We start from the raw sequence: 24904 nt of genomic DNA, 5'->3' as shown, positions 1-24904 counted from the left end.
GCTGCAAAAATTTGATCTGTTGTTGTTGGCACAACCTGTTGCACCAGCGTCAATCCTGACGTTATGAAAGGCGGTGCCGGCAACTCTGCGAACTGCATAAACCCAGCCAGCCGTGGCTTATTGGATAAACTAGGCTTAAGGCAGCCCGGGGTTGGGGCGAGAGGCAACCTTCACCTTGCGTGCAATCTCGCAGGGCCGCAATCGGTCAGGAGTGACAACGGAAGGCTAAACTGGGTGATAGTTTCCGAAACTGGAATTACCACAAGCCCCAACCTGTTTCTTAGCCCCAAAGTTGGCTTTCAGCCACAGGGAGGGGTGACAGCTACATGCAGGCGCTGAGCAGATCATTTCCAGAGCAGGGGAAGCAGCAAGAACAGGAGGTCAGGAGCATTTCCTGCAGCTGTTGGGAATCTCTCTCCTGAGCACGTGTCCAAACTCTGAGACTGACCACAGTGGACGCGCGGCAGAGAAAGGAAGTGGAGTGCAGCGCCAGGGAGCTTCAATGCATTTCATCATCCACCCGCAGTATCCCCAAAGGAAAACATGTTCTAAGGCCTTCATTCTCCGCCGGAGCAAAGCTTTTTCTCACTCCCAGCCAGGGTGGGAACGATAGCCTGGAACCACTAAAGAATACTCGATTCTCCCTCTTCCATGCTGGCTGGGGAATTCTGGGAGTTGAAGTCCACCCATCTTCAAGTGGCCAAGGTTGAGAACACACTGTGCTATAGACTGGAAAAGAAATTCAACTCCTTTACAGTTTAAAACAGGGGTGCCCCAAATATTTCCAGCTGGGGCTTGTGAAGGAAGAGGGTACCCTACCCCAAAGGGGCAAAACAAGGCAAAGCTATAGGGGAGACCTGTATTTTTTTTAAAAATCAACTTTAAAAAAAAATAAATTTAACTTGATGCTGAATCAGGATGGGTTTAATCCATTCCCTTTCGATCAGGTTCAATATTCAAATTCAGGTATGCTTTTGGAAGGGGGCCATACGCAAGGCCTTGGCAAGGGCCCCCAAGGTCCAGGGGCCCCTGATGGCTCTCCCTGGTTTAAAAGACTCCCTTTCTTTGCTCCAGGGGATGAACATGATTCCTCCTGCTGGACTATTCCTCCAATATCTGTTCAGCTCCCAACAGGCTGGAAAAAGATGAAAAGGGAACCAGGGATGGGAAAACCCACATGGCTGCAGACCTCATCACTCACCCAGAGCACCTTGGCAGACGTCGGTACGTGTGGCTCCATCTATGATGAAAAGTGGGTTGTGGCACATTTCCTGAAAGATCCAAATAGACAAGGGGGTGTCTCATGCTGGTAAATGGCGGAAGCACCTAAGAACATCGGCAGAGCCTAAAGCTGACCCATCTTCGCCCCCTCCCACAGGGGTCAACTGGATGCACGGAAGGAGCTCCCGAACCCACCCCAGCAGTTGATCTCCTATCCATGATTCAAGAGTTCATCAACAGCCATCAGTATTTATAGCTTTCAGATAGGCTTATCCTCCCTGAACCTTTTCAAACTATAGGTAATCCTCTCATAACAACCACAATAGGCACCATAAAATTGGTTGTTAAGCGAGTCAGTACATGAGTGGACCCAATGTTATGACCATTTTTATGATGGTCATTAAGCAAATCCAGTGTCCCCAATGGATGTTTTTTGTCGGAATTCGCTTAACCACCACATGATTTGCTTAACGACTGTCATAAAAAAGTTGCAAATCACGATCACATGACCACGGAGGGGGGGTGCGATGGTCGTAAGCACAGATCATAAGTAACTTTTTCCAAGGCCGCCATAACTTTGAACCATTGAACTGAACCATAACCACCAGTGTTAAACGAACGGTCATTAAGCGAGGACCACCTGTATCCAACCTGGTAGTCCTGATCACAACTATGTAACGATGCACTGGGTAAAAAGTTATTTGTTTCAGTTGGTCCTGAATCTCAGAGTTTAGCTTTAATAGGTTTGGAGTTTTAACACTGTGAAACAAGGTGGGGGGGGGACTTCCTTCTCTCTCTCTGTGACCTAATGCCATGCTTGATTTTTCAGATGTCTAGCATGGTTCTCCTTACCCTTGTCCCCATCTCGAGAGACCCAGCTGCTATCATCCTTCCCTGAAAGAAAATTGCTCCAGCCCTGTGATCATTTGGGCTATCTTTCTCAAGCTTCTAGAGTATCTTTTAAACTTGTGATGATCAGAACTGACTGCAATTCCACAGTTGCCCAGGATGCTGAGAGGTTCTAGGTTCAATTCCCAGCCCCTCCCAACAGGACGAAAAATGGGGAGACCATTTGGCCTGAAATCTAGAAGAATTCTGCCAGACACAACAGAGAATACAGGGATGGTGGTGAAGACAGACCAGATAAAGCAAATGAGCTGATTCACTCTTCACACAACAACCCTGCAAGGGAGATCTTTTGCATCAGACCTTCTACCTTTAAGAATGTAAAATTTTGCATCAAGGAAATATTGGGTTTTCTGGGGTCTTCAAACAGGCACACCGGTTAGGGAAATTTCAACCACTGTCTGTACATTTTGAGGAGGAGGTGTTGGCAATGAGCAGCCCTTAATCTGCAAGTGGGCCAAATTTCTGAGGATATCCTATCTTATTCTGTAGTGCAAGGAGAGATTTAGAGGGTCTGGAATGAGAAAGATGGAAGTGAAAGGGGGTCCCAGGAAGAGAATAGGTGGCCACACCCACTTTTGGCAGATCCCTGCCCACCGCACCCCTTAAGCCCCACCCACAAGTGACATGCAATTCTCCCCAAAGGTTACATACAGTGGGGCAAAAAAGTATTTAGTCAGCCACCAATTGTGCACGTTCTCCCACTTAAAAAGATGAGAGAGGCCTGTAATTTTCATCATAGGTATACCTCAACTATGAGAGACAAAATGGGGAAAAAAATCCAGAAAATCACATTGTCTGATTTTTAAAGAATTTATTTGCAAATCATGGTGGAAAAGAAGTATTTGGTCAATATCAAAAGTTCATCTCAATACTTTGTTATATATCCTTTGTTGGCAATGACAGAGGTCAAACGTTTTCTGTAAGTCTTCACAAGGTTTTCACACACTGTTGCTGGTATTTTGGCCCATTCCTCCATGCAGATCTCCTCTAGAGCAGTGATGTTTTGGGGCTGTCGCTGGGCAACACGGACTTTCAACTCCCTCCAAAGGTTTTCCATGGGGTTGAGATCTGGAGACGGGCTAGGCCACTCCAGGACCTTGAAATGCTTCTTACAAAGCCACTCCTTCGTTGCCCGGGCGGTGTGTTTGGGATCATTGTCATGCTGAAAGACCCAGCCACGTTTCATGTTCAATGCCCTTGCTGATGGAAGGAGGTGTTCACTCAAAATCTCACGATACATGGCTCCATTCATTCTTTCCTTTACACGGATCAGTCGTCCTGGTCCCTTTGCAGAAAAACAGCCCCAAAGCATGATGTTTCCACCCCCATGCTTCACAGTAGGTATGGTGTTCTTTGGATGCAACTCAGCATTCTCTCTCCTCCAAACACGACGAGTTGAGTTTAGACCAAAACGTTCTACTTTGGTTTCATCTGACCATATGACATTCTCCCAATCCTCTTCTGGATCATCCAAATGCTCTCTAGCAAACTTCAGACGGGCCCGGACATGTACTGGCTTAAGCAGGGGGACACGTCTGGCACTGCGGGATTTGAGTCCCTGGCGGCGTAGTGTATTACCCTTTGTTACTTTGGTCCCAGCTCTCTGCAGGTCATTCGCTAGGTCCCCCCGTGTGGTTCTGGGATTTTTGCTCATCATTCTTGTGATCATTTTGACCCCACAGGGTGAGATCTTGCGTGGAGCCCCAGATCGAGGGAGATTATCAGTGGTCTTATATGTCTTCCATTTTCTAATTATTGCTCCCACAGTTGATTTCTTCACACCAAGCTGCTTGCCTATTGCAGATTCAGTCTTCCCAGCCTGGTGCAGGTCTACAATTTTGTTTCTGGTGTCCTTCGACAGCTCTTTGGTCTTGGCCATCATGGAGTTTGGAGTGTGACTGAGGTTGTGGACAGGGGTCTTTTATACTGATAGCAAGGTCAAACAGGTGCCATTACTACAGGTAACGAGTGGAGGACAGAGGAGCCTCTTAAAGAAGTAGTTACAGGTCTGTGAGAGCCAGACATCTTGCTTGTTTGTAGGTGACCAAATACTTATTTTCCACCATGATTTGCAAATAAATTCTTTAAAAATCAGACAATGTGATTTTCTGGATTTCCCCCCCCATTTTGTCTCTCATAGTTGAGGTATACCTATGATGAAAATTACAGGCCTCTCTCATCTTTTTAAGTGGGAGAACTGGCACAATTGGTGGCTGACTAAATACTTTTTTGCCCCACTGTATGAGTTAATGCAGCCCTAAACAGGCAAAAACCAGGACTGACCACCCACTTTACAGTGTTATCGAGGATGAGGAATTTGATTAGGAAGAAAAAGACTCAGATTCTCCCGATGAATTTCTGTCTGCCCTGAAAATCCTCCTTCGGCAGGTCTTGTTTTGCCCCTTGTGACTCACCGTTGGCCGTTTCCACTTGACGCCATACGTCTTGGAGGAATTTGGCCCCAGTTCTTTGAAACCCAGCGAAGAGGCTGTGGCGGGGAAGGTTTCGTCCCTGAAGAGAGCCCCACTCTGCATGCATTCGTTCCGAAGCCTCTCAAAATCTTGACCCAAATACTTGACTGCATTCTCATGTTTCCCCAGACCCAGATCTTTTGCCCGCTGCTTCTGGACTTGAGCCGACACTCCGGTGCAGTAAACCGGGACGATGACCTCTTCTGACATGTTGGTCAATTACCAAAGTTAGCAAATTCCCTGAAACAGATATGAGAGGAGAGGGCTTAAACCAGACACTAGCTATTATTCCTAGCTAGCTAGGAAAACTGTCTATTGTTCAGTACAGTATGGTATCTATAAACATAATGTCAAGCCTCTAGTCCTCGTGGTTACTGGAAAGAAAAGGAAAGCAGCAGTTGCACAGAGTATCCAAAACAAAGACAGTTTTATTAGGTCCCAGACAAATAAGGCACAAAAAAATGATAGACTTTATTATGGTCACAGACCAGAGTTGAAAATAAAACATAAAAATAAGAATAAAAACCCAAAACAGGATAAGAATGTTAGGATTGATTGCGGGTTCATCGGCGGACAGTCAAGGGTGTTTTACAGGCAGTGTAACAGGATGTGGCTATGTTCAAGGAACTAAACTGTATTAATCTGATAACAACTGTATATAAACAAAAATCAGTATTTCCTGGGTGTTTTTACAGGGAAGGAGTTATGAGGTGGCTCCTAGGATCCTTATAGAGCAGTGTTTCTCAACCTTGGCAATTTTAAGATGTGTGGACTTCAACTCCCAGAATTCCCCAGCCAGCCTGGCTGGGGAATTCTGGGAGTTGAGTCCACACATCTTAAAGCTGCCAAGGTTGAGAAACACTGTTATAGAGGGTACAGTATAACAGGGCATGAGCAATAGTTTCAATAGCTCCTTGTCCACAGAGGCACGGCCTTATCTTCTAAGGAACTTTTTTATATCGGCCCTCCAAAACCATCATGGGAGAGCACTGGAGCATGCCAAAGTTAGTGCTCTTCAGAATTTGGAGAATCCAGTGGAGGCATGGTGAGCTGAACATGTCTCCGTAGAGAGCGGAGACAATGACTATGGCAAAGACCAAAGAACCGGTGAGTAGACCAGTTCTTCAGAACCTCTCCAGATAAGGAGTAGGTGGAAGATCACCTACACATGCTCCGGATGGCTGCTCCTCGTGGTCCCCCAAATGCCAGGAGACAAAGGGATCGATTATCAGTGTTTTAAAGGACACTAAGTTTGCTAAGCTCACTTCTAATCACTTTTTGAAATTGCCTCTTCAACTATCTTAAAGCTGTCAGAGATCTTTGGAAAGACATGTTTGAAAAGCCGCCTGGTGAGTGAGTGTCTTCATGTCTGAACAAAAGAAAAATTAACTATAAGTTTAAGAACTTAAAAGAATTTGAAATAAATGGCCAAAAGCTAAGTAAGATTTTGAATCAAGCAAGTTATAAATGAATTAAGGGTCCAGCCAAATGTGGAATATTGAAACTTTTACGAGAAGATTTTGGAACTCGCTGTATAAAATAAACAGCTTTTCGTGGGAACCAGAATTATTTTGCCTGCTGTAAGTCGTAACGGAGATTAGAGACCTTATGATTTAAATTGGACACTAGAGAGGACTACAAATTCCAGACAAAAAAAATAAAATAAATAATAATAATAATAATAATACAATATACTATATCATTTGAAATATTAAAGGATATCTTCAAAGAATGGGGCCAGAAATTAGTAGCCACATTATCAACAATATCAGGAACAATGTCTGCTTCTAGGAATAGACTATGTTTAAAGGATGTTAATGAAGGAATGACAGACATGAAAGAAATCTGATAGTGGAATCAGAAATATTGGATTAAAAAAATGTGGATTACCAGATAGAGAATTGCTTAGCTGAGTGTGCAGCAAAGCCACCCACCAGATGAAAATAATCCATCAGCGTGAAGATAAAACTATTGGACTAGGGTGTCGGAATGGCCACTGCTGCTGTATTAAATGCGCCTGCTTGTCTGGAAGAGATTAGTGAAGGGAGCATCTGTTTTGGATAAGGAACGCCCTCCGTTCAAGATCCTGGAACTTCCCTGGAAGTCAGAAACCTTGAAATTCAGCAAGATAGTCTTGCACAAGTAAATCAGAGGCCTAATGGATTTTGCTTGCTGGATTTAAGCCCTTCCAAGGAGTTTCTCTCTTTCTCCATTGTCCTGACCGTGAAGAAATAAGCAGATGCCACAGGAATGGAGGAAGGGAAAAAAAAACAGTCTTGCAGTACTGGGCAAAGAAATGAATTTCCTTCCTTTCTTTCAAGTTTCTGGCCCTCATGATTACAAAGAACGGACAATGGCTGGGAAAACCCGAGGAGAGAGAAATAAGGGCACAGCTTTGAAATGCAAAAAACAAGAAGTTGGGTCCAGGCTGAGGCATTTATAATTTTTAAGAAGCAGAACTAGGACAGCCCAGATCCAGCGGTCTTTCAAGCCAAGGGTGGAACGTGCTGGCTCTTGTTTCTCTCAATACTTGTTGAATGCCACCTGCTGTACCCTTGGCATTCCAGTCCCCAGGCGTCAGAAGCCCAAAAGGGTAGCACAGGGATACTCTCTTTCTCTGTATTCTGGCCTGTATGGCCACCCCTGTTGAATGGAAGCCAAGGCAGATCATTTTCCTGCCAGTTCTTAATCTGGCTGAGAAGCTTTTGCGTGCATCCAGAACCCTTGTAGCGTATGTTCAGGAGGAGAAGAAAGCATTCTCTGTAGATGCTCAGAGGATTCCTGCTTCTGCAGCACTGAACGGGATCCCTCCATCGTTTGGCCGGGGAAAGACCCCAGATGGCAGATCTGGAATGGCCTGGAAGAACAAGCTATTTTAAATAAAATCACTAGGCCTCTTGGCTACTGGGAAAAGTCTGGAAAATTGTGGGTGCCTCCGCTCAGGTGCCTCGGAACACATTTAACTATTAATTGTTGAGAGACCTTGGCAATTGACATTAGAACAAGAATAAATAGGAAGACAGCAGAAAGATTTTTAAAAAAGGAGAATATCAACACAAACTGTCCCCCTCAAAATACAGGCCGAGCTGTGCCATTTTTTGAGAGTCACATTTTGGGAGATGGGCGGCAATGTCAATATGATGAATAAATAAGTACATGTTAAAAAAGGATTTTATTTGCATTTACTCCTACAAAATCCTAACACTGGAAGGGCTCTCCAAAGGCCATCTAACCTAACACCTTCTAAGAAATACAGAGGTATTTGCCTGATCTGCTATCGTCAGGTTCAGCCCAAGAAACCCCACGGGACGGTTCTGGAATTGTTCAGTTACTTTATTAGCTTGCACCTGCTAGACAGAATCTCGCCAGACTAACTCTAACTCCCAAAGTCTGCAACTAAACACTTCCTTAGGGTGGTGCCAGTCTCATCCTCTTTGCTTTCGCACGCTCAGGCTGTGGGCTGAGGAGATGCTTCTCCCCATGACCTCGAACCTCCTCATCCAAGTCCTCCATCACATCTATCAAGAATATCATACTCCCAGGAAGTTCTTTGGAACATTGAATCCAAATCCATTTTTCTTTGAACGCAATCAGATCAGATTCAACGTTCTGGAGCAGTCAGATCAGAAAGAGGGGCTGATGATTGATGAAGCTGTGTGGAAGATTGGCAAGGGTGGGCAAATTACATGAGATATTACACAAACCCCTTTGGAGAAGCTCTCAGAAGCCTCCGAAATGGTCCCATCAAATGTTGGCACTAAACCACTGAGAAGCAGCTGTGTACCTTCCCATCTACTTTAACATCGCGCATGGGTGTGAAAGCGGAAGAAGAAACAAGGCGTTAAACTTGGTTAACACTCACCTTGGCTGAGCTAGAAAGTTAAGGCAGGTTGGGCTGGCTAAACACCACCAGGAAATTCCAGGGCTCCAGGCTGAGCTAGGAAGACAAGAAAACAATGCAAACCTTTCTTACTCTTGCCAAGAGAATGACAAGGATGCGTCTCTAAGTAATTCGGAGTCAACTCAAACGGGAAGGAGATTTTACTTTTGACCATGGGGAGAAATACACCTGAAAATCTCATCATTGCCCCCTTTGGTGATGTCACTCTTTCCCCTGTCTATCATCATGGTCCTTGGCCACCCCCTGTGCAAAGGAGAAGAATCAAACATGAAACCCCAGCCAATGAAAAGTTACTTGCCCAACTTTACGGCATCGAGGGAAATGTCCTTGCAGCTCTGCGTAAATTTTCATGGGGTGGGCAGAAGTCCCAAAAGGAAAACGCCAGGTGAGCATCACAATGCTCTATTTTGCATCCCCTCCAGCTACGATCTACCTGCTATCTTGGGAACTTCAAGGAATCTTCAGCGGTCAACATTAAGGTGAAAGAGAGGGGGGAAAAATGCGTAGCAAGGATTTTTTAAAAAAATCAGTCCTAATGTAGGTGTCCTTTGGGGTCTTCAAGAAGTGATACTTCTTGTAGCTCAGCATAGCAGTATTAGCTCCATCTCTGTCCCAGTGGAAATTTAAAGTTACTAGTCCTGTAGGTTGTTAGAGCTTTCTTTTTAAAAAACAAACAAAACCTGGAATTAAAGCAAACACCTTTGCAAAGACGGGCTTAGTTGCTGACGGCACAGAAGATATCATTTTCATACTAGAGCAAAAAGGTACGTATTTGCAAACTACAGGACTGGCCAGTCTTTTTCCTCTCCCTTTGCACCACAACAATGACGAATGCCTCCAGGGAAGGCCTCTGACAAAGTCTTACAAGATGATTCATCATACCATCAACCCAAACTTCGGCACTCCAGAAACAGCTGGCAGACTCGCCCACTTCAGGAATAGGTTGAGACTTGCTCGAGTGGGAGCAGAAAAAGGCGAGAAAAATGCAAGAAACTAATCAACACTTCGTGGGGACCTAGGTGGGCATTGCTGCAAAGGAAACCAACATTTAAACCCCTGACTCAGCTTTGGCCTAACCAAATCAAATCTCACAGTATTTACAAAGCGTTTCCTGTTGTTGCAAAAACAGGGAAAGTTTGATCCAGGCGAGCTGTGGCTCTAAAGCCATCCAACTTGTCCTGAAAACTTGAACCAAAGAGTCAGAGGCACCTGTAATTAAAAAAGTTGAAACTGCCAATGTGGAATATACTTTTTATTTTTTAATTCGCTCCGATCTGGAGTCTTTCTTTCAACGAGCTTATCTGCTTTTTTTTTTCCCTTTCCCTAAGGGGGGAAAGGGGTTGAAAACAGGGCTAACCCAGACTAACCTTCCCGAATTTGACCTTGATGGCTTTGCTTTCTCTCTCTGCTGAAACACCTCCAGCAAGAGATGAAGCAGAATAAATGGATTTGTTTAATTATGTTACGGCTCAGTTGGCATTCATGGCCTAGAACGCACCAGGAAACCCACAATCCTTTGCGCTTCCATTGCAGCACACCTGCGAGGCAGGAAGAAGAGCGTTGACTGAATTCAGCATTTCCAGTTTAAACGTGACCGGGAAGCGGAGAATTTGCTTTGCAACCATCAAAAGCAACTGTTACAAAGCGTAAAGCAACACTGTACATTATCTGATCCTTTTAACTAGAGGTGCTAGAATTAAAAGTAGGAACATTCAGTTATAGTTAAGATCAGTGTTTCTCAACCTTGACAGTTTGAAGATGGGGGGACTTCAACTCCCAGAATTCCCCAGCCAGCATGGCTGGCTGGGGAATTCTGGGAGTTGAAGTCCCCCCATCTTCAAGCTGCCAAGGTTGAGAAGCACTGGTTAAGATTCTATAAGCTGCTTTTCCGAATAAGCATGTTTTTGGAAACACGTGGAATCAAAACGCAGGACTCAAATGCAAAATAATCCAGGCTTTCCTGCAGCGTTTATGAGACTGCGCACTGGAGGGGACCCACCAAGGGTTAGTGGGAGACCCTCCTCTGCAGGCAAAATGGACACCCTGATATTTATGCAGTTCTACAAGAAGGGGAAGAGAAAAAGAAGGCATACGTATGCATATCCCTATGATGACACAGCCGTACCTAAATAAGCAATACTTCTCAAGTTACTTTCTGCCCCCCGTTAGCTACTATCTGCAAGGAAGACCACAGTGTCACAGAGAGGAAGAAACCAAGTCCTTCAAGGGGCCAAATGCCAGGAAGAAACAAAGACCTTCAGGGTGCCAAATGCCAGGAAGAACGCGTCTTCCTTCAAGACAGATGCCTTGGTATACAGGGATGTTTGTCATGAGGCTTTTTACAACCAGCCTAGTTCCCACCAGCTTCAAGGGGGCTGCACATCCCTTTACATTTCAATTTTATTAAGGCGATCCCATTCATCTGAGGCCTCTAAAAACTTCCTTCTTTCACCCAAAGGTATATTTTCCTCACCGACACGTGAAAAACAACTTTGTCTCCATCGTTGCCTGAAATAAAATCCTCCAAACAGCGTTAAAAACACAACCACGTGTAGAAAGATGCCTCATGAAAGTTAAAAAGTGACCTCTACTCAGTAGCCAAAAGTGAAACTGAAAAAATAATGAATGAGGTCTGGAAAGTACAGTGTTTGCATTCATAGAAACCAGGCTGGGAATTTTATAGATGAGCCTTCTCCAACTTGGTACAAAGTGTGTTTGGACTACCGCTCCCATCATTCCCAACCAACCTAGCCAAGGCTCTTTTTCACACCATCCCTAATGCTTTTCTACTTAATTGGAAATATTGGCTTGGGGGGCTATGGATCAACTGATTTCATTGCCATTTCCAAGCAAGTCTGAAACTTTTTTTTATTCACACAATTCTGAGTTGCAAACTTCAGAGAATTTCTAAAGATTGTGTTAACACCTTAGCCGAGGGGGAGCCATGAATTTAATCGGTAATTTGTTCAGGGTGTTTGTAAGCACTGTGCCAAATGATAGAATCCATGGCTCCAAAATGGGGCAAAAATCATTTGCTCAGTTCACGCAGGGGAGAATTAGGGGAGCTGGAAGTCCAATGTGGATGCTGCTTGTCAATTCCCAACATAGTGGGAGTGACAAGGCTGACTTACTAGGTGTAACAGATAAAGCAAGTTAACATTTTATATAAGAGAGAGCTAGAAGTGTGTTCGGCTAAACCTTCCCCTTGTTTCTCCTTCCAAAACTGAAATAATTATCTTTGAGATTTGTACTTTCCCAAATATTGTCACTGGGGCACACATACAAGAATAAACCCTCCGATGGAAAGAAAGATACACAGGGAGAAAAAAGCACATACGGAGATGCAAAGCTACTTGAGAGTAAAACACAAATGCATTTTATACCGAGGATCCCTGCTGGCGATAGGGTGTTTAGTGTGTTCAAAACGGTGCACACAGTGATGCTTATAGAATGTAGTATTTAAAGAATTGAATGTCTAAAATGATGCACTCATTTTGGTATTTTTTTTAAAAGGAAGCAAGGCAAACTGTCAAAGAAAAATGAGCAAACTGAATTTGACGGATTAATCACTCCTCTTTTCTGTTCCTGGCTCCAACTAGTTTATTTTGAGGATCTAGTTTGTTTAGTTAAAGAAGAGACGCTCCACAGGTCTAAGATTCACCCAAGGCGGTTCTACTGAGTAAAAGATCACGGTGCAATCTAGCGTTTAAGAATGGAGAAGACTAAATTGTTCAAACAAGCAGCACAATGAACATATTCTCTATGCATTTTTTTTAACCAGCCCAGCTGGTGGCTGAGACCATATCTTGTGGCAGGGAGTTCCATAAGTTAACAGCCAACACCATCCAAAATAATTTCTTTTGCAAGCCCCAAATTCACAGCCTCTTCATTTGATTGGAACAGATCCATTTTTTGTTACTGAGAAAAGCAGAAGATGGTTAACTATTAATACCCTTACCATATTTTATAGATTTTTTTTTTCCTATGGTGAATTTCTTCCCCTGTCCCAAAAGAGGGGAAAAGACACCTAGATTAAATTTCACCTTGGTTGTAGAAAAGAAATTCCAATTCCTTGAACATCTGGCCACATTATTTCTTTAGCCTCATAAACAAGGGTTCCTGATCTCCTGGGACTACAATGCCCATCACTTCATTGGCCATGCTAGTTGTAGAGGATTGGACTGGGGGTCCAAAAACATCTGAAAGGCTGCAGATCCCCCATCCCGCTCTGCAACCGCTGTTTTGCAGGGAGTGAAGAATGTATTCCAAAGATGCGCTATTCAGTTCCTGTTTTATTCCTTCACAAGGCCGGGCATGAAATTTGCATTTTCCGCAAATGCCACACACCCAGTTTGCATTCCACAAAGTTCCCCACCTGGAGGTGTTTCGTGATGCCCTTGGCAAATGGCTGCTTTGGGTTTTGAAATGCACCGAGGCTTTTCAACTTCCTTGAAGGTTTCTCTACTCTGAGCATGGCTGGAGGCTCAAAACGTCCAGGTGGGTCTCCCTCCCTGGAAGATCCAGGATGGGGCAACTCATTGCTACCCGTTGAAACATTCTGGAGCTTTTCAGATCAGAAGATTATCCTTCTCTTGAGAAATGAATAAATCAACGGAAGCGGTGAGGGGAGGCCGAGAACCCAGCAGCAGGACCAGGATTCCTACCCCGGTAGTTCCAGAAACAGCTGTAAAAAATTCCTGCTTAAAAGTCTGGAGAACAGGGAGCAGTCCTGTGGACCACACTCAACTACTGTAGCAGGATCAACTAAAGCGTGTTCTGAGTTCAATCATCAGCACCATGAGGACTAGAATCTTTGTCGGATTATTATTTAGAAGGCAGACCACTAGTACTGTACAGACCCGGGTTTGCCTCCAGAAGGTCTAAAGTTAAATTCCAGAACTTCCAGATAGGACTAGAAACATCCTGCCAACATTCTGACAGTCAAAAACCTGGTTGGGATGCCCAACGTGGTGACTCAGTCAGCAGATAGTTTATGTTCCTACCCCTTTTTTTGCCTATAAAATATGCACTCAGCATACAGTTGTTGTTTTTTTACAACTCGCCCGTAACAACGACGAAATCCAACAGGACAGTGGCAAGAAAACACCGCTATTCCCCACCAGCTTCCTCAAATGACTACAACACCCATCCCATCCAGGGGAGAGGTTGATGGAACTGTAGTCCAGCACCGGTGCGGGGCAAACAGCCTGGGAGGAACTCACCAACGCTTGGCACAACTACGTTCTGCCGCAGCACAAATAACCAGGCTGGTCCGCTGCTTCCACCCAGTTGGGTAGAGTTGTACAGTAACCCCCTAAGAGAACCCAAAGCCTCTCTGCCCATGCTCAGAAACGCCCTTTCTCCTGCGTTAAAGCCACGTAGGTACAGTATGGTCAGGGCTGCAAGCCAGCGGGTGAGGGAAGAGCGTCCTGAAGCTGATCTCGCAACGGGACGGGTTCCACTTTTGCGGCTCCTCCGTTCCGTCGAGACGCTCGGCTTTCCCAAAATAACAGAGCGAGGGAGGCGGCGAATCTCTCAGGCAGGCGCACTCCAGGAAGAGCTGGTTGTGTAATAGGCAGATGCTAATAATATTTTTTTCTAAAAGGCCAATCCCAGCCGGGTCCCGAGATCCAGGGCTTCTCCCTCGCCAAGCCCACCTCCCCAAGGCCATCCCGAAGTATTTACCTGCACCCGGCGCGTGGCTCGGCCTAGGACGGCGCAAAAAAGGCCCGCAATCTTTACCGGAGGAGGGCAAAGAAAGATTTCGGTGCAGGAGCGTCGCTGGAGCACCCCCCGCCCCGCCACCCGTCTCCGCCCGTCCGTAGAAGAGCGGCTCCTCCCCTGCTGGGCGTTCGCCAAGAGGAAGAAGCCGGAGCAGGGCGCGGCGGGGACGCCTTGCGCAAAAACGCACGGCCCGCGGAAGCAAGTTGGAGAAGGAGGGGGTGCAACCAGGGGTCTCGCTCGCTGCTCCCCGATTTACTAGGGGAGAAGGGAGGAGCGGAGCGGGGCTGCGCTGCGGGGAAGGAAGTTTGACGGCCTGCCCCCCTCCCGCTCTTGCACCAACCCCGCTCGCAAGCCGCCAAACTCCGCTTCCTTCTCCGCGCCCGCATTCTGCCTGCATTGCAACAGCAGGGAGAGGCGCGCCCGGGAGAGCTGGCGCTGCCGGGCGTCCTCGGGTTGGCCGGCTCGCTCCGGAGCGCCGAAGTGGCTTTTCCTTTCTTTGCGCCGCCTCTGAACCGGAGACGGACCAAGCGCACTGGCCGCGTGAGCCCCAACGCGCGATCCCCAAAGCGGCCGGATTCTGGAGCGGCGCAACCCGCGAGAAGCCAAGCTCCCCAACTCCGTCGGAACTTAGCCTCGCAAACGCGAATAGAGCCGGGGAGCTGTACCAACTGTCAGCCTGTCTGTTGTGGGAACCCAGCCTGGGCGTAGCGGCTCTCCCCAACTGGGCTCTATCCAGCGGCGTCCGACTACAGCTCCCATCACTCTCTCCCAGCAAATTGGTCAGTTAGGTGTACCCCGGCCTGGCTTAGCGAGTTCTGTCGCAAAGGCACTCGATTGTCCCGGTCCGAGGTTTTCCAATCACGGCCCCCCTCTTCGGATGGTCACCTCCAAGAAAGGGGGATCTCCAAGTCCCTTTCATCAGCACCCAGTCTGAGCCACCCTCTGTATGACTCTTGACGGCGGCCCCTCCTTTGGATGGGTTTTGGGGAGAAAGAAGGCCCTTTTTCAACGGCATTTGCCACTGAAAAAAAATTCAGAGGCATCCTAATTTCATTTCAGTTGTAACTCCCAGCAAGGACCAGGCTGGATTTCTGTAAGGTACTCTGCACACGGACGGCCTTTTGAGTGTTCAAAACTTTCAGCGTGGGCAGGATATGGCCCGGTATTTTATGGAGCGGGTGGAGCAAGTTGCACCCATAAGCCGGATTCTCACAACACACAGGTTCACAAAATAGTTCAGTTCACATAGTAAGTGATGCCCGCAGTGATACGCTGAACGTATCTAGTCGACCCGGTTGTGCAAAACCCATCCTGCTATAATTACTCCAGGTAGACTTCCAGACTCATTTAAAGTGCTGTGATCAACAAAGGGAATTGTAGGAAACTGGCCAGCTTCTGAGATAAATCTCAGAGGCCTACTTGTGGGTCCCTCTAAGATCCACTAGACTGGTAGGTTGTAAAAATAGGCCCTTGTGAAACTTCCTCCTCCCAAGAACGTACTGTTGAATCATTCTGAAAACCCATTTTTCTGAGGTGGCTAGCGGAGACTGAGATAGACGCAACGCGATTAGTCCGTAGTGGTGCCACAAGATCGTAATTCTTTTCTAGCTGGTTTTAGATAAAGATGCTAAATCATGAAGGGACTACATTTTTACCAACTCTCCTGCACTCTTATCTTGCAAATCCTTCACTGGACAATTAGCCTTTGCAGCCCCTGCACCAAGCAAGCAGTTCTGGTATGTTGTCGGAACACCCACCAGAAACCCAGCATGTATCTTTAGATCAACTGATGAAGCTTCCAGTAAGAAGATACTATCGGTCTTCGTAATGACACTTGTTCTCAATTGTTGTGGCTGCACACCATGTGGAACTACAAACAAGCCACTCCTATTTTAATTCCATGTACGATAGCCCAAACCCGGTGGGATAGGTTTATGGCTCAGCGGCTGCCTTTGCTCAGCTGGATTAACCCCGTTGCCTGATCTATGAACTAACGGGTTGGGTTTGCGCTGTGTAACTCTGGGGAATTCTGGGAGTTGAAGTCCACCCATCTTAAAGTGGCCAAGGCTGAGAAACCCTGCTGTATCCTATTATGCCAGCTGCAGTTCATCCCCAACTAAATCGAAAAGTGCTGCTATGGCCCAGATGACCGAGGACCATGTTCTTCAGGAGGTAACTTTTCCTTCCCCTGAATGTTCAGGTTTTTGGAGAGACCTTTCTGTTTTGCCCCAATCAAAGTATATTTGTAAGGGACAGAAGAAGAAAAGCAAAGCGGCTTCTGAAACGTCCTACCGAGGGGCGGGGGCAGCAGCAAGCCGAAATGTTCTCATTCCGACTTCATGTCCACGTGTCGGTATATTAACTAGAAGGTGCTAATTACCGCTTCATTTGTATTGATGCCTTTACATTTATTTGATTTTCTGTTTCTAATATTTTGTTAGCCAACGGAAGGGCCAAATGAAGTACAAAAGTGAGTTAGAAATCCAAGAAACAGCAAGAAATTGCACTAGAACACAGCTAAAGAGGAGAAAAACAGCTTTGAATCCTACCCCCTCTTCTCACTTCCCATTCCAGCAGGCTGTCCAAAAATGTCCATCATAGATGGCAATTGCAAGAACTGCCCAAATTTTCTCTTCCTCCCTCTTTGCCAATTGTGTCTGGCAAACCTGAGGACAGGGAGTGCCGCTTTTTTTATTGGCCTGCAAATCATTCCAGATGCCTTTGGGCTAAAAAGCAGCTTTAAAATATTGTAACCTATAAATAAACGTGCTACCAAAGAACTGGAGTAAGATGTCATAAAAAGTCTGAAAATATATGCCTGTAGCCTGTTCTCCTAGACGTCTTTATTAAGAGTCTGTCCAACTGGCACATTTGGCATTGTACAAGTCACACTTAATAGCTTTTTTTTTAAATATATACAAATACAAGCATTGCTGTGAGTCCTCTCTACGAACAGGAAGATAAAGTGCTTATAAATAGATCACCACAGATGTAGATGGAAGAGTAAGGACATCCATTAATGCTACTCCAATGGAGAAAGTATCGTATGCAGAGGAGATCTCCAGCCATCAGACGCTATCCCAAGAACTGCCAATCTTTTTCTGTCCCATCGGTCTCCATGGTAGGTTCCTGCAAGACTGCCAAAGGTTTACGTTGAGACCGAGGCTGTGCTATGCTTCAGCTTCCAGTGGGAAGTGGCACTTGAATGCAGCAGCTCTCTGTGATTCATTAAAACGGCCGTGTCCTTTTCCAACATCGTTCGGCTCTAGCAGAGAGGCTTCTGCTACGGCCACGCGACCCTTGAGACGTGACGTTTTAACGAACTTTAGACAAGCCCTGCATTCACGCTTCTAAGCGTTCCAACGCTCCCAAATGGAATCCAAAGCCCTGCACAATAGTTGAAACTATACTGGGGGGGGCAGTTGGCATAGCTATACATTTGGCTTGAAATAATAATCAAAGGATAACTTATGAATTCCTTGTATTGGGTGGGGCAAGAGAATGCCAAACTCCTTAAACATGATTAAGAATTCAGGAAAATTCAAAAGTTGGCTCACTCCTTGATGCCATTTTACAGGTAACCCTCGCTTAAAGACAACAATAGGGACTGGGAAATTGGTTAAGCGGGGCAGTTGGTAAGTCAATCGGACTCAATTTTACGACCTTTTTTGTGGCAGTTGTTAAGTGAATCACATGGTTCCCCATTGATTATGCTTGCCGGAGGCCAGCTGGGAAGGTCGCAAATGGCGATCGTGTAACCCCAGGATGCTGCAACCGTTGTAAGTGCGAGCTGGTTGCCAAGCGCCTGGATCACAATCAGAGGATTGCAGGGAGACTTTTTTTGCGCTGTTGTAACTTCAAACAGTCACTCAACAAATGGTTAAGCAAGGACTACCTGTAGCTGGTGCTAATAAAGTCCAACTGTGGATTTCTTTCACCCCTGTAATTTCATGTTAACCTTAACAGAAGGCTAGAAGCCAATTGACTATGAGCTGGAAGGAGCTTCTGCTACGCTTACATCAAGAACCCTGGGAAGCTGGAGAAATGGTATGCTTCATTTCACCACTCTGAAGTTTATCAAGAAACTGGCACAGGCTTATCAGTCAGTGAATGCCCCAACACTAAACGTTAACTTCTTCCAGACAGTGATAAAGGTGTAAGTTCAATCTGCTCTAGATACACGCTAGAGTGGATGAACACAAAATGAGGATAGCCGTGAAATGAGTAACCTCTGGGTGTAAAACAGTTATGTGCAAGGTATCTAGAACAGTTATCAGATCCACAAATATAAACAGATCTATCTTTCTGTCACTGGAAATCAGACCAAAAACATGCTTATTCTTTGATAGGCCTATTTCCAACTTTAAGCCCTGCCTTGTTTAAACCAAATGGGGAGAATGTAAGAGATTGATTTCAAAAGAAGGTATATTAAACAGGAGAGTATTTCTTTTAATTCAAAGCGCTCATGAAGATGAAATGAGCATGGTTGGTACTTACTTTGCATCATGCTGTAGTCTGTCTCTGAATCCAGCATTAGCAAAGGACAGCTTTCCAAATCTTGGTTCAGTACTTCAGAGGGTAACCGATCATTGGCAGGGGGAGTGATCTGAGCCTCGTCTTCTTCCATATCAAAAACACAGAGAAGGCACACCGGGGGCGTAACGCCAGGCCCCCTAGGGAACGAGTCATTTTCATTCTTCGAGTAACTCCTCAGTGCCCCACTGTGGTGCATTGCTCGTTCACGGGACCAGGCCCAGTGAGAGGGCTCTCTCAGCATTATCTAGATAACAGGAAGCCTGACAGTTATAAAAGTTGGTTTCAGGAGACCGTTATGTTAATAGAAGCAAATGTCTCCATTTTCAGGGGAAGAGTCCTGCCACCTTGCTGCATTACAAGACAGCCGTTAGAAAGAAAACCAGTTTTCTGGTTTCACATACACTGGGATTTACTGGTCCTACACGGTTAACAGTTCAGGTTGCAGGAATTCTTGTGTAATCCCATCCCTTTTTCTCAATAAATCTTGCTAAATTGGGTGGTGTTGGGTTTTTTTGTGCCTTTGAGTCAGTGTTGACCCCTGGACATGCCCCTGCAGTTTTCCTGGCAAGGTTTTTCATAAGTGCTTTGCCCTTGTCTCCTTCTTTCTAGGGCTGAGGGAGGGTGACTGGCCCAAGGTCACCCAGGTGACTTTGTGCCTAAGGCAGGACTAGAACTTGCAGCCTCCTGACTTCTAGCCTGGTGCCTTAACTGCTACACCAAACTGGCTCTGCTACAAATCATTTGTGAAAAAAATAATTTTCATTGTTAGGCAACTACAAAAGCACCTAATAACTAGCGTAGACCTTGCAGAGAAAAGGAAGCTGCCTTATATGTAATCAGAATATTGGGGCATCGTTTTTCTAGAACATCAGGAAGGTGTCTTTTTTCCTAGCTCAAAGAGAATGACTTTGAGCATGCATAAGCCCAACGTCCATAACTTCGGGCATACAATAAGCATACTATACATAACATTAAAATTCTTTCCATTATTTATTGTTTTCCCTCAGTCATCCTACATCACTCCCCCACCCTGCTGCCAAGATCTACTGTAGGATTTCCCTTCGTAGGATGGGAAATTATTCTACACTTTCCTCCATCAAGCCACCAGACTTATTTAACAGATCAAACTGGTAATGCAGCTGACCTCTTCACAACATCGCCGGCTAACAAACGCTCTGTACTTCATTTTAGCCCAAAAGCCATCTCGCATTTTTAAGAATTGTGGAAATAGCTTCCTCCAGTTGTCACCAAGTGCCCAGGGGAAGATTTCATATTTATAGTCTTCTGTGTCTTCTTCCATGTCATTTGCTAAGTACCTATAAGCAGGACAAAGAGATGTTGGAAGCAGGGAAAAGCCACTGGGATTCCTTCAGTGACATAATACTGCATGATTTGTCAAGGAAAGCTGGATTACTTTCCCAGTTTGAAATATATCACTTCTTATAACCTAGTTACAGTAGTCATAGTACAAAGTCTGATGCTGTCCACAGCAAATGTATACCCAAGGATAGCTTGGAGCATTAGAATAAGTACAGGAAGATCACCCATCTTCCACTAGGAGCAGTGGAAAGCAAGGAAAGAGTACCAAATGACCTGAATGTCAATATATTAGAGACATTTTTTTTCCTTTCCATTTCTACTGTACATCCTTTACTCTACATCATCCAAAGATTGGTTGTATATATGAATTACTTCTGAACAGGAATGTGAAGTCAATTCTGATTTCAGTGGGATTCTTCCTAGATAAAGGTATAAACTAGCCTTCTCCAACCCTAAGTACTATCCAGATACGTTAATATCTTTAGACGGCCTGAGCACTAGACAATTCTTGAAGTCTTAAAGCAAAACAAATTAACAACCACAGGACAACCACGTAGCTCAAAAGACAACTGCACAGACAACTTACAGAGCTATGAAGAGATTGATCCGTGTATATTCTCTTGTATGTAGGCCGGCACGTTTAAAGTACATCATAGTCATGGCTATAAGATACTGAATGAGAAGACTAGCTTTAATATTTTTAAAGATCATAATTGTAACAGGGGCAGGGAAGAAGAAATCATCCAAAGTACATTCATAGAAACAGAAGTGAAGAGTCAAAATACCACTTGCTTTTATTAGGAAAACTCTTATTGGTCTGTGGAATTTGAGATGAGGCTTTAATTGTCAAATATACCCTGTTATCACACAATGTTATCAAAAGGGAGAGGTAAGTGGCAGCTTTCCAGCTAGGTCCTTCCTACCAGGCTATTCTTTAACTACCTTTTACCAAAGGAAATCCACTAAGAACAGAAAGGTGGAATTTTGAGTTATAGCGTCAGGAGCCCTCTGTTTGGAAACACTATCTTCTGTTGAATTGTTGAGTTTGGTTTGCTGAAATAAGGTTATCGCTATAGCTTAGTACAGATGTAATGTGAACAATCAAGCATGCTGGTCCACGCTGCCTCCTGTTGCCAACAGGAGCTCTTACGTAAAACAAGGAAGAGCTGTCCATTGTATATTTGTTTAAGTCCACACTAGCAATATTGCCAGCTGGCTTCGTGCCTAAGGCAGGACTAGAGCTCACGGTCTCCTGGGTTCTAGCCTTAACTACTACACCAAACTGGCTCTAGTTTTGGGTTACCAGTGTCACATTCAAGAGCAGCTGCAATAGCTTTATTTCTTATGTGCTTATAACTATGGTCAGTACAGATATAGAACAACTGATGCAATATATTACAATTAGCCCTAACATCATAATATAAAAAAAGGAGCTTCTACAGTAAAAAAACAAAATAGAACATAATAACCCCCCTTCCTTAATATAGTTGGCTTTAGGTGGTGAGGCATTTGGGGAGACAGAATATGAAAGAAAAGAGATAACCAATATAACCTATTTTTCTGGAAACTGGAATAATATACTCTGGAAAATTGAGGCAAAAGTCATTTCACCCACTGCCAGCTAAAAAACTCTTGTATTTTTTAACAAGAGCTGTTAAGTCTCTATGATAACAAATAAGCAAAACCCTATTCTGGAAAATCCTGTCTATTTGTGCGAAAAGCAAGCTTGCAATATTGTCAATTAAAATTGAGCTGTAAAACTAAGATTGCTCTAATACTAGAAGTGTTAATAAATGAACATAGCAGAAAACATACCTTGTCTGAGATTCTGTAACATGTGTCCATTGATAGGAAGTCTTGTATCAAGCCATCCTCTGATGAGAAATAAAGGGATCTGATTTAAAGCTATACAATTCATTATTTGTTGTAGACAATGGTTTAAGTTCAGGTAACACAAACTGCCTCATAATATTTTATGCCATTTTATAGCATGTGAAAAATATTAAATAAGCCCAGCAATGAGAAAGAACATGACATGCTTATACTATGGAATTTGCCATTTTTACATATTTAGAACAAGAAAAACAGAAAAAAACGATGAAATCATTAAAGAGATTTGATATAATAGGCCCCCCAAAAACATATCACCCCAAATTTGAGCGGGAAAGAGGATGTCAAACATTTTTCTGGACACATTTTTAGATAAATATAATTAACCTTCATTTTTGTTGATTACACATACTTTCCTAGAGTGCAGCTTTTAGCAACACCATCCAAAGCCCATCTCAAAATATGCCTATTTTAAGAAGCTTTTATCTTTCCCTGACTTAAAATCGAACACTTTGTCATCCAGTGCAAAGGGTGTCTTAAAATCACTTAATCATGGTTTGCTAAAAAAACACGCACCACACACAGCCATAAACCAGAGGTCGGACAGCAATCATTTGGGATCCCAGAAATCACTGTGTGAACTTAGCAAATGATCCAACCTTTAAATCTCATGAGATTTCAGTGAGATACAACAGTGTGATTGCAATTTTTTTTTAATTTGGAGGGGAGGGAGATTTGAGCTCTATCAGGCACCGTGCTGCCATAAAGCAGAGTTGACAAGCCGCCAGCTGCTAAGCCAAAACTGGGCAAATGACACAATGGCTAAACTTTGGTGTCAATTAAGCCAAAGGGTCTGTTTGGCAGGCTAGCTGCACTTTGAATGCTGCCCATCTCTGTACCAAGGAGGGCACAGGTAGATACAACTACCAGACCTAGGAGGTTGAAGAAGGCCTCTTGCTCTTCCCTACGGAGAAGGAAGAATGGCTGCTGCGAAATTTTCAAGGCTGCAGTGGAAAGTTCCCTCTCAAGCGTAGCACCGCCAGAAACCAAAACACCCTGCGTGCTGCGTTGTCGCCGTCGTTGTGTGTTCCCTGGCCTCACTATACCAGTGACCACAGGAGGAACACAAGCATTATGATTGTCTCGCATTTTTCTCTGAAGGGGTGATAGCCGAGGCCCCAAAATGGCCTTCCTGGGAGGGAAAAAAACGCATACATCCAATTTAAAAGCAGCCACGCTAAATATTAGCTTTTTACAACTCTTCTTCCCAACACATTGAACTCCTTTGAGACTCATAGTTAAATTACATTTCTAACATCAGCTTTACCTATTTTGTTTCTCCACACACCACGCCCCAACCAGAAGGGGAGAAATGGCAAAGTCTCAAAACAGCCCCATACACCTCGCCCATTATTTGCTTAACACAAGATGCATATATTTCTAGAGCTGAAAAGACACAAGGCGTAAGTAAACTAAGCACTGGGTGGGGCAAAACAGAACTCTATCCTGAGATGCAATCAAAGCGATGCTTTATTTAAAAAGGCAGCTTGATCTAAGGAGACTACAAGACTCAGAAGCAACCTTGTGGCTATTCTGGGTTTGTACAACCGTGGTTTAATAATAGTTTCCTGAATTAATCCTACCGTCCTACTTTGCACACAAGTGGACAAGTCCATTATAGCCTTGCACGTTGTACATATACGATGGGACGTACACTGCGCTAAGCAAGGATTTGCCCCAATTGTTGCATAAATTATTCAGCTGGCTTGACCAAACACTCTAGGTTACAAACCAGGATTTAACCACAATGGCTACCTGTACAGACAACAAAGCCCAAACTAATCATATTATAGATACCTAGGTGACAGGACGACTATTTCTATAGCATAACTCAACGCACATCTACAGTACTCAGAAACAACTCCCATTGAGCCTGCTTAGAATTACAGCTTTAAAATCTCATCTGATTGCTGCCCTTAACATGCTCTCCTGGAAATAAGTGGAAGAGATTCAAAACTTTGCCTGGAGCTCAATGAGATGTTTTGGTCATGCAAATTATAATACAAGAATGGGGGCATAATGGAAGGGACCCCATCAAACATCAAGCTACCTAACAAAAATACAACAGAGATGTTACTGAATGCTTGGGATTTAAAGGCGCTCAAGCAGGATACATCTGAAGTTATTTTCAATTAAGATTTACATTTACTTAACATGTCATTTCTAACACACCAGCAGAAGCAAGTAAGTATGGCATGGATATAGTAATTTTAAAGGTACATTTTAATAGTATTTCCAAACACTCAAAGCCTGTCATGGCTGTGCAATTATCTCCTCAAACCTGCCCCAAATTACATCACTGCCATTTTCTCTCCTCTCCTTTCTTTGCTGAGCACTCAGCCCCTTAAAAAGTCCACAAATGCAAAAAAAACTGTTTTGCAACACTTGAATTCCTCTTAGCTAAAAATTTCCCTTGCCTTGCACCTCTCCCTCTTTCCCTCTTCTAATGAGCCACCAACAAGTAAATTTCCTAGTTTTGTTGTCATCCTGACAAGACCAAAAAGGGATCCCTTCCTTATTTTGCTCTATTTCTGGTTTAAGGTGAGCTTCAATTGCGTGCACACACCCTCAAATGTTAGTGAGACTATTCAATCAGGGTGTTTTAATACAAAAGGAACAATGATTAATTGTAGTTTCTGGGGAGGGTTGGGAAGCGCCAACAGGGGAGAGAAAATGGCAGCGCCTCTTCCTTCCCCAGCAAGCCCTTCCCGCCAAATTTTTCCCGCCCTTTTACCCCCTCTTGACGCCCCCGGACCTGAGCAGAGCAACAACCCCCGCCCCCACAGAACTGGAGCTGAAGGTGGGCGGGGCGGCTCCAAGAGCACCGCTAGCCTCGCCCACTCCCTCAGCGCCACTCTTTATAGGTTCGGCCGCCGCTCCGGCTGCACCAATCACCGCTAAGGGAAGGCGGGGATAAACTATCCCTCTGGAA

At 44.6% G+C, this 24904-nt stretch overlaps 2 protein-coding genes across 4 annotated transcripts in view; both read right to left on the bottom strand.

Annotated features, from left to right (window-relative positions):
• CAPN1 (calpain 1) overlaps positions 1 to 14475 on the bottom strand; it is a 31699-nt gene extending 17224 nt beyond the window's left edge. The window contains exons 1-4 of one of the 2 annotated variants that reach the window (XM_015889756.3): positions 14188 to 14471; positions 8464 to 8538; positions 4545 to 4841; positions 1202 to 1271 (exon numbers count right to left, since the gene is read on the bottom strand). In XM_015889756.3, the coding sequence (XP_015745242.1) occupies positions 1202 to 1271; positions 4545 to 4811 (337 nt within the window). In that variant the 5' untranslated portion in view covers positions 4812 to 4841; positions 8464 to 8538; positions 14188 to 14471. Of the gene's footprint in view, positions 1 to 1201; positions 1272 to 4544; positions 4842 to 8463; positions 8539 to 14187 lie in introns of both variants that reach the window. The other variant, XM_088137410.1, reaches the window with a different exon arrangement.
• Positions 14476 to 16485: 2010 nt separating this feature from the next.
• SPDYC (speedy/RINGO cell cycle regulator family member C) lies at positions 16486 to 24793 on the bottom strand. Of its 2 annotated transcripts, XM_007437756.4 has the most exons (7): positions 24728 to 24793; positions 22845 to 23104; positions 21898 to 21956; positions 20669 to 20754; positions 19907 to 20078; positions 18724 to 19006; positions 16486 to 17363 (listed from the first exon to the last, which is right to left on the bottom strand). In XM_007437756.4, the coding sequence occupies exons 2-7, from the start codon at positions 23059 to 23061 to the stop codon at positions 17302 to 17304; spliced, it is 879 nt and encodes a 292-aa protein (XP_007437818.3). In that variant the 5' UTR covers positions 23062 to 23104; positions 24728 to 24793; the 3' UTR covers positions 16486 to 17301. The 2 variants fall into 2 exon arrangements, with proteins under 2 accessions (XP_007437818.3, XP_087993537.1); XM_088137411.1 differs by lacking the exon at positions 24728 to 24793 and having other exon boundaries at positions 22845 to 23333.
• Positions 24794 to 24904: the final 111 nt, after the last annotated feature.

The sequence above is a fragment of the Python bivittatus genome, unplaced genomic scaffold (assembly GCF_059951505.1).
Source record: "Python bivittatus isolate LINGU-HERP-01145 unplaced genomic scaffold, Pbiv_v1 ctg000180_np1212, whole genome shotgun sequence".
Lineage (NCBI taxonomy): Eukaryota > Metazoa > Chordata > Lepidosauria > Squamata > Pythonidae > Python > Python bivittatus.
Note: the sequence above shows the minus strand (reverse complement) of the source record. Positions and strands in the feature narration are given on the sequence as shown.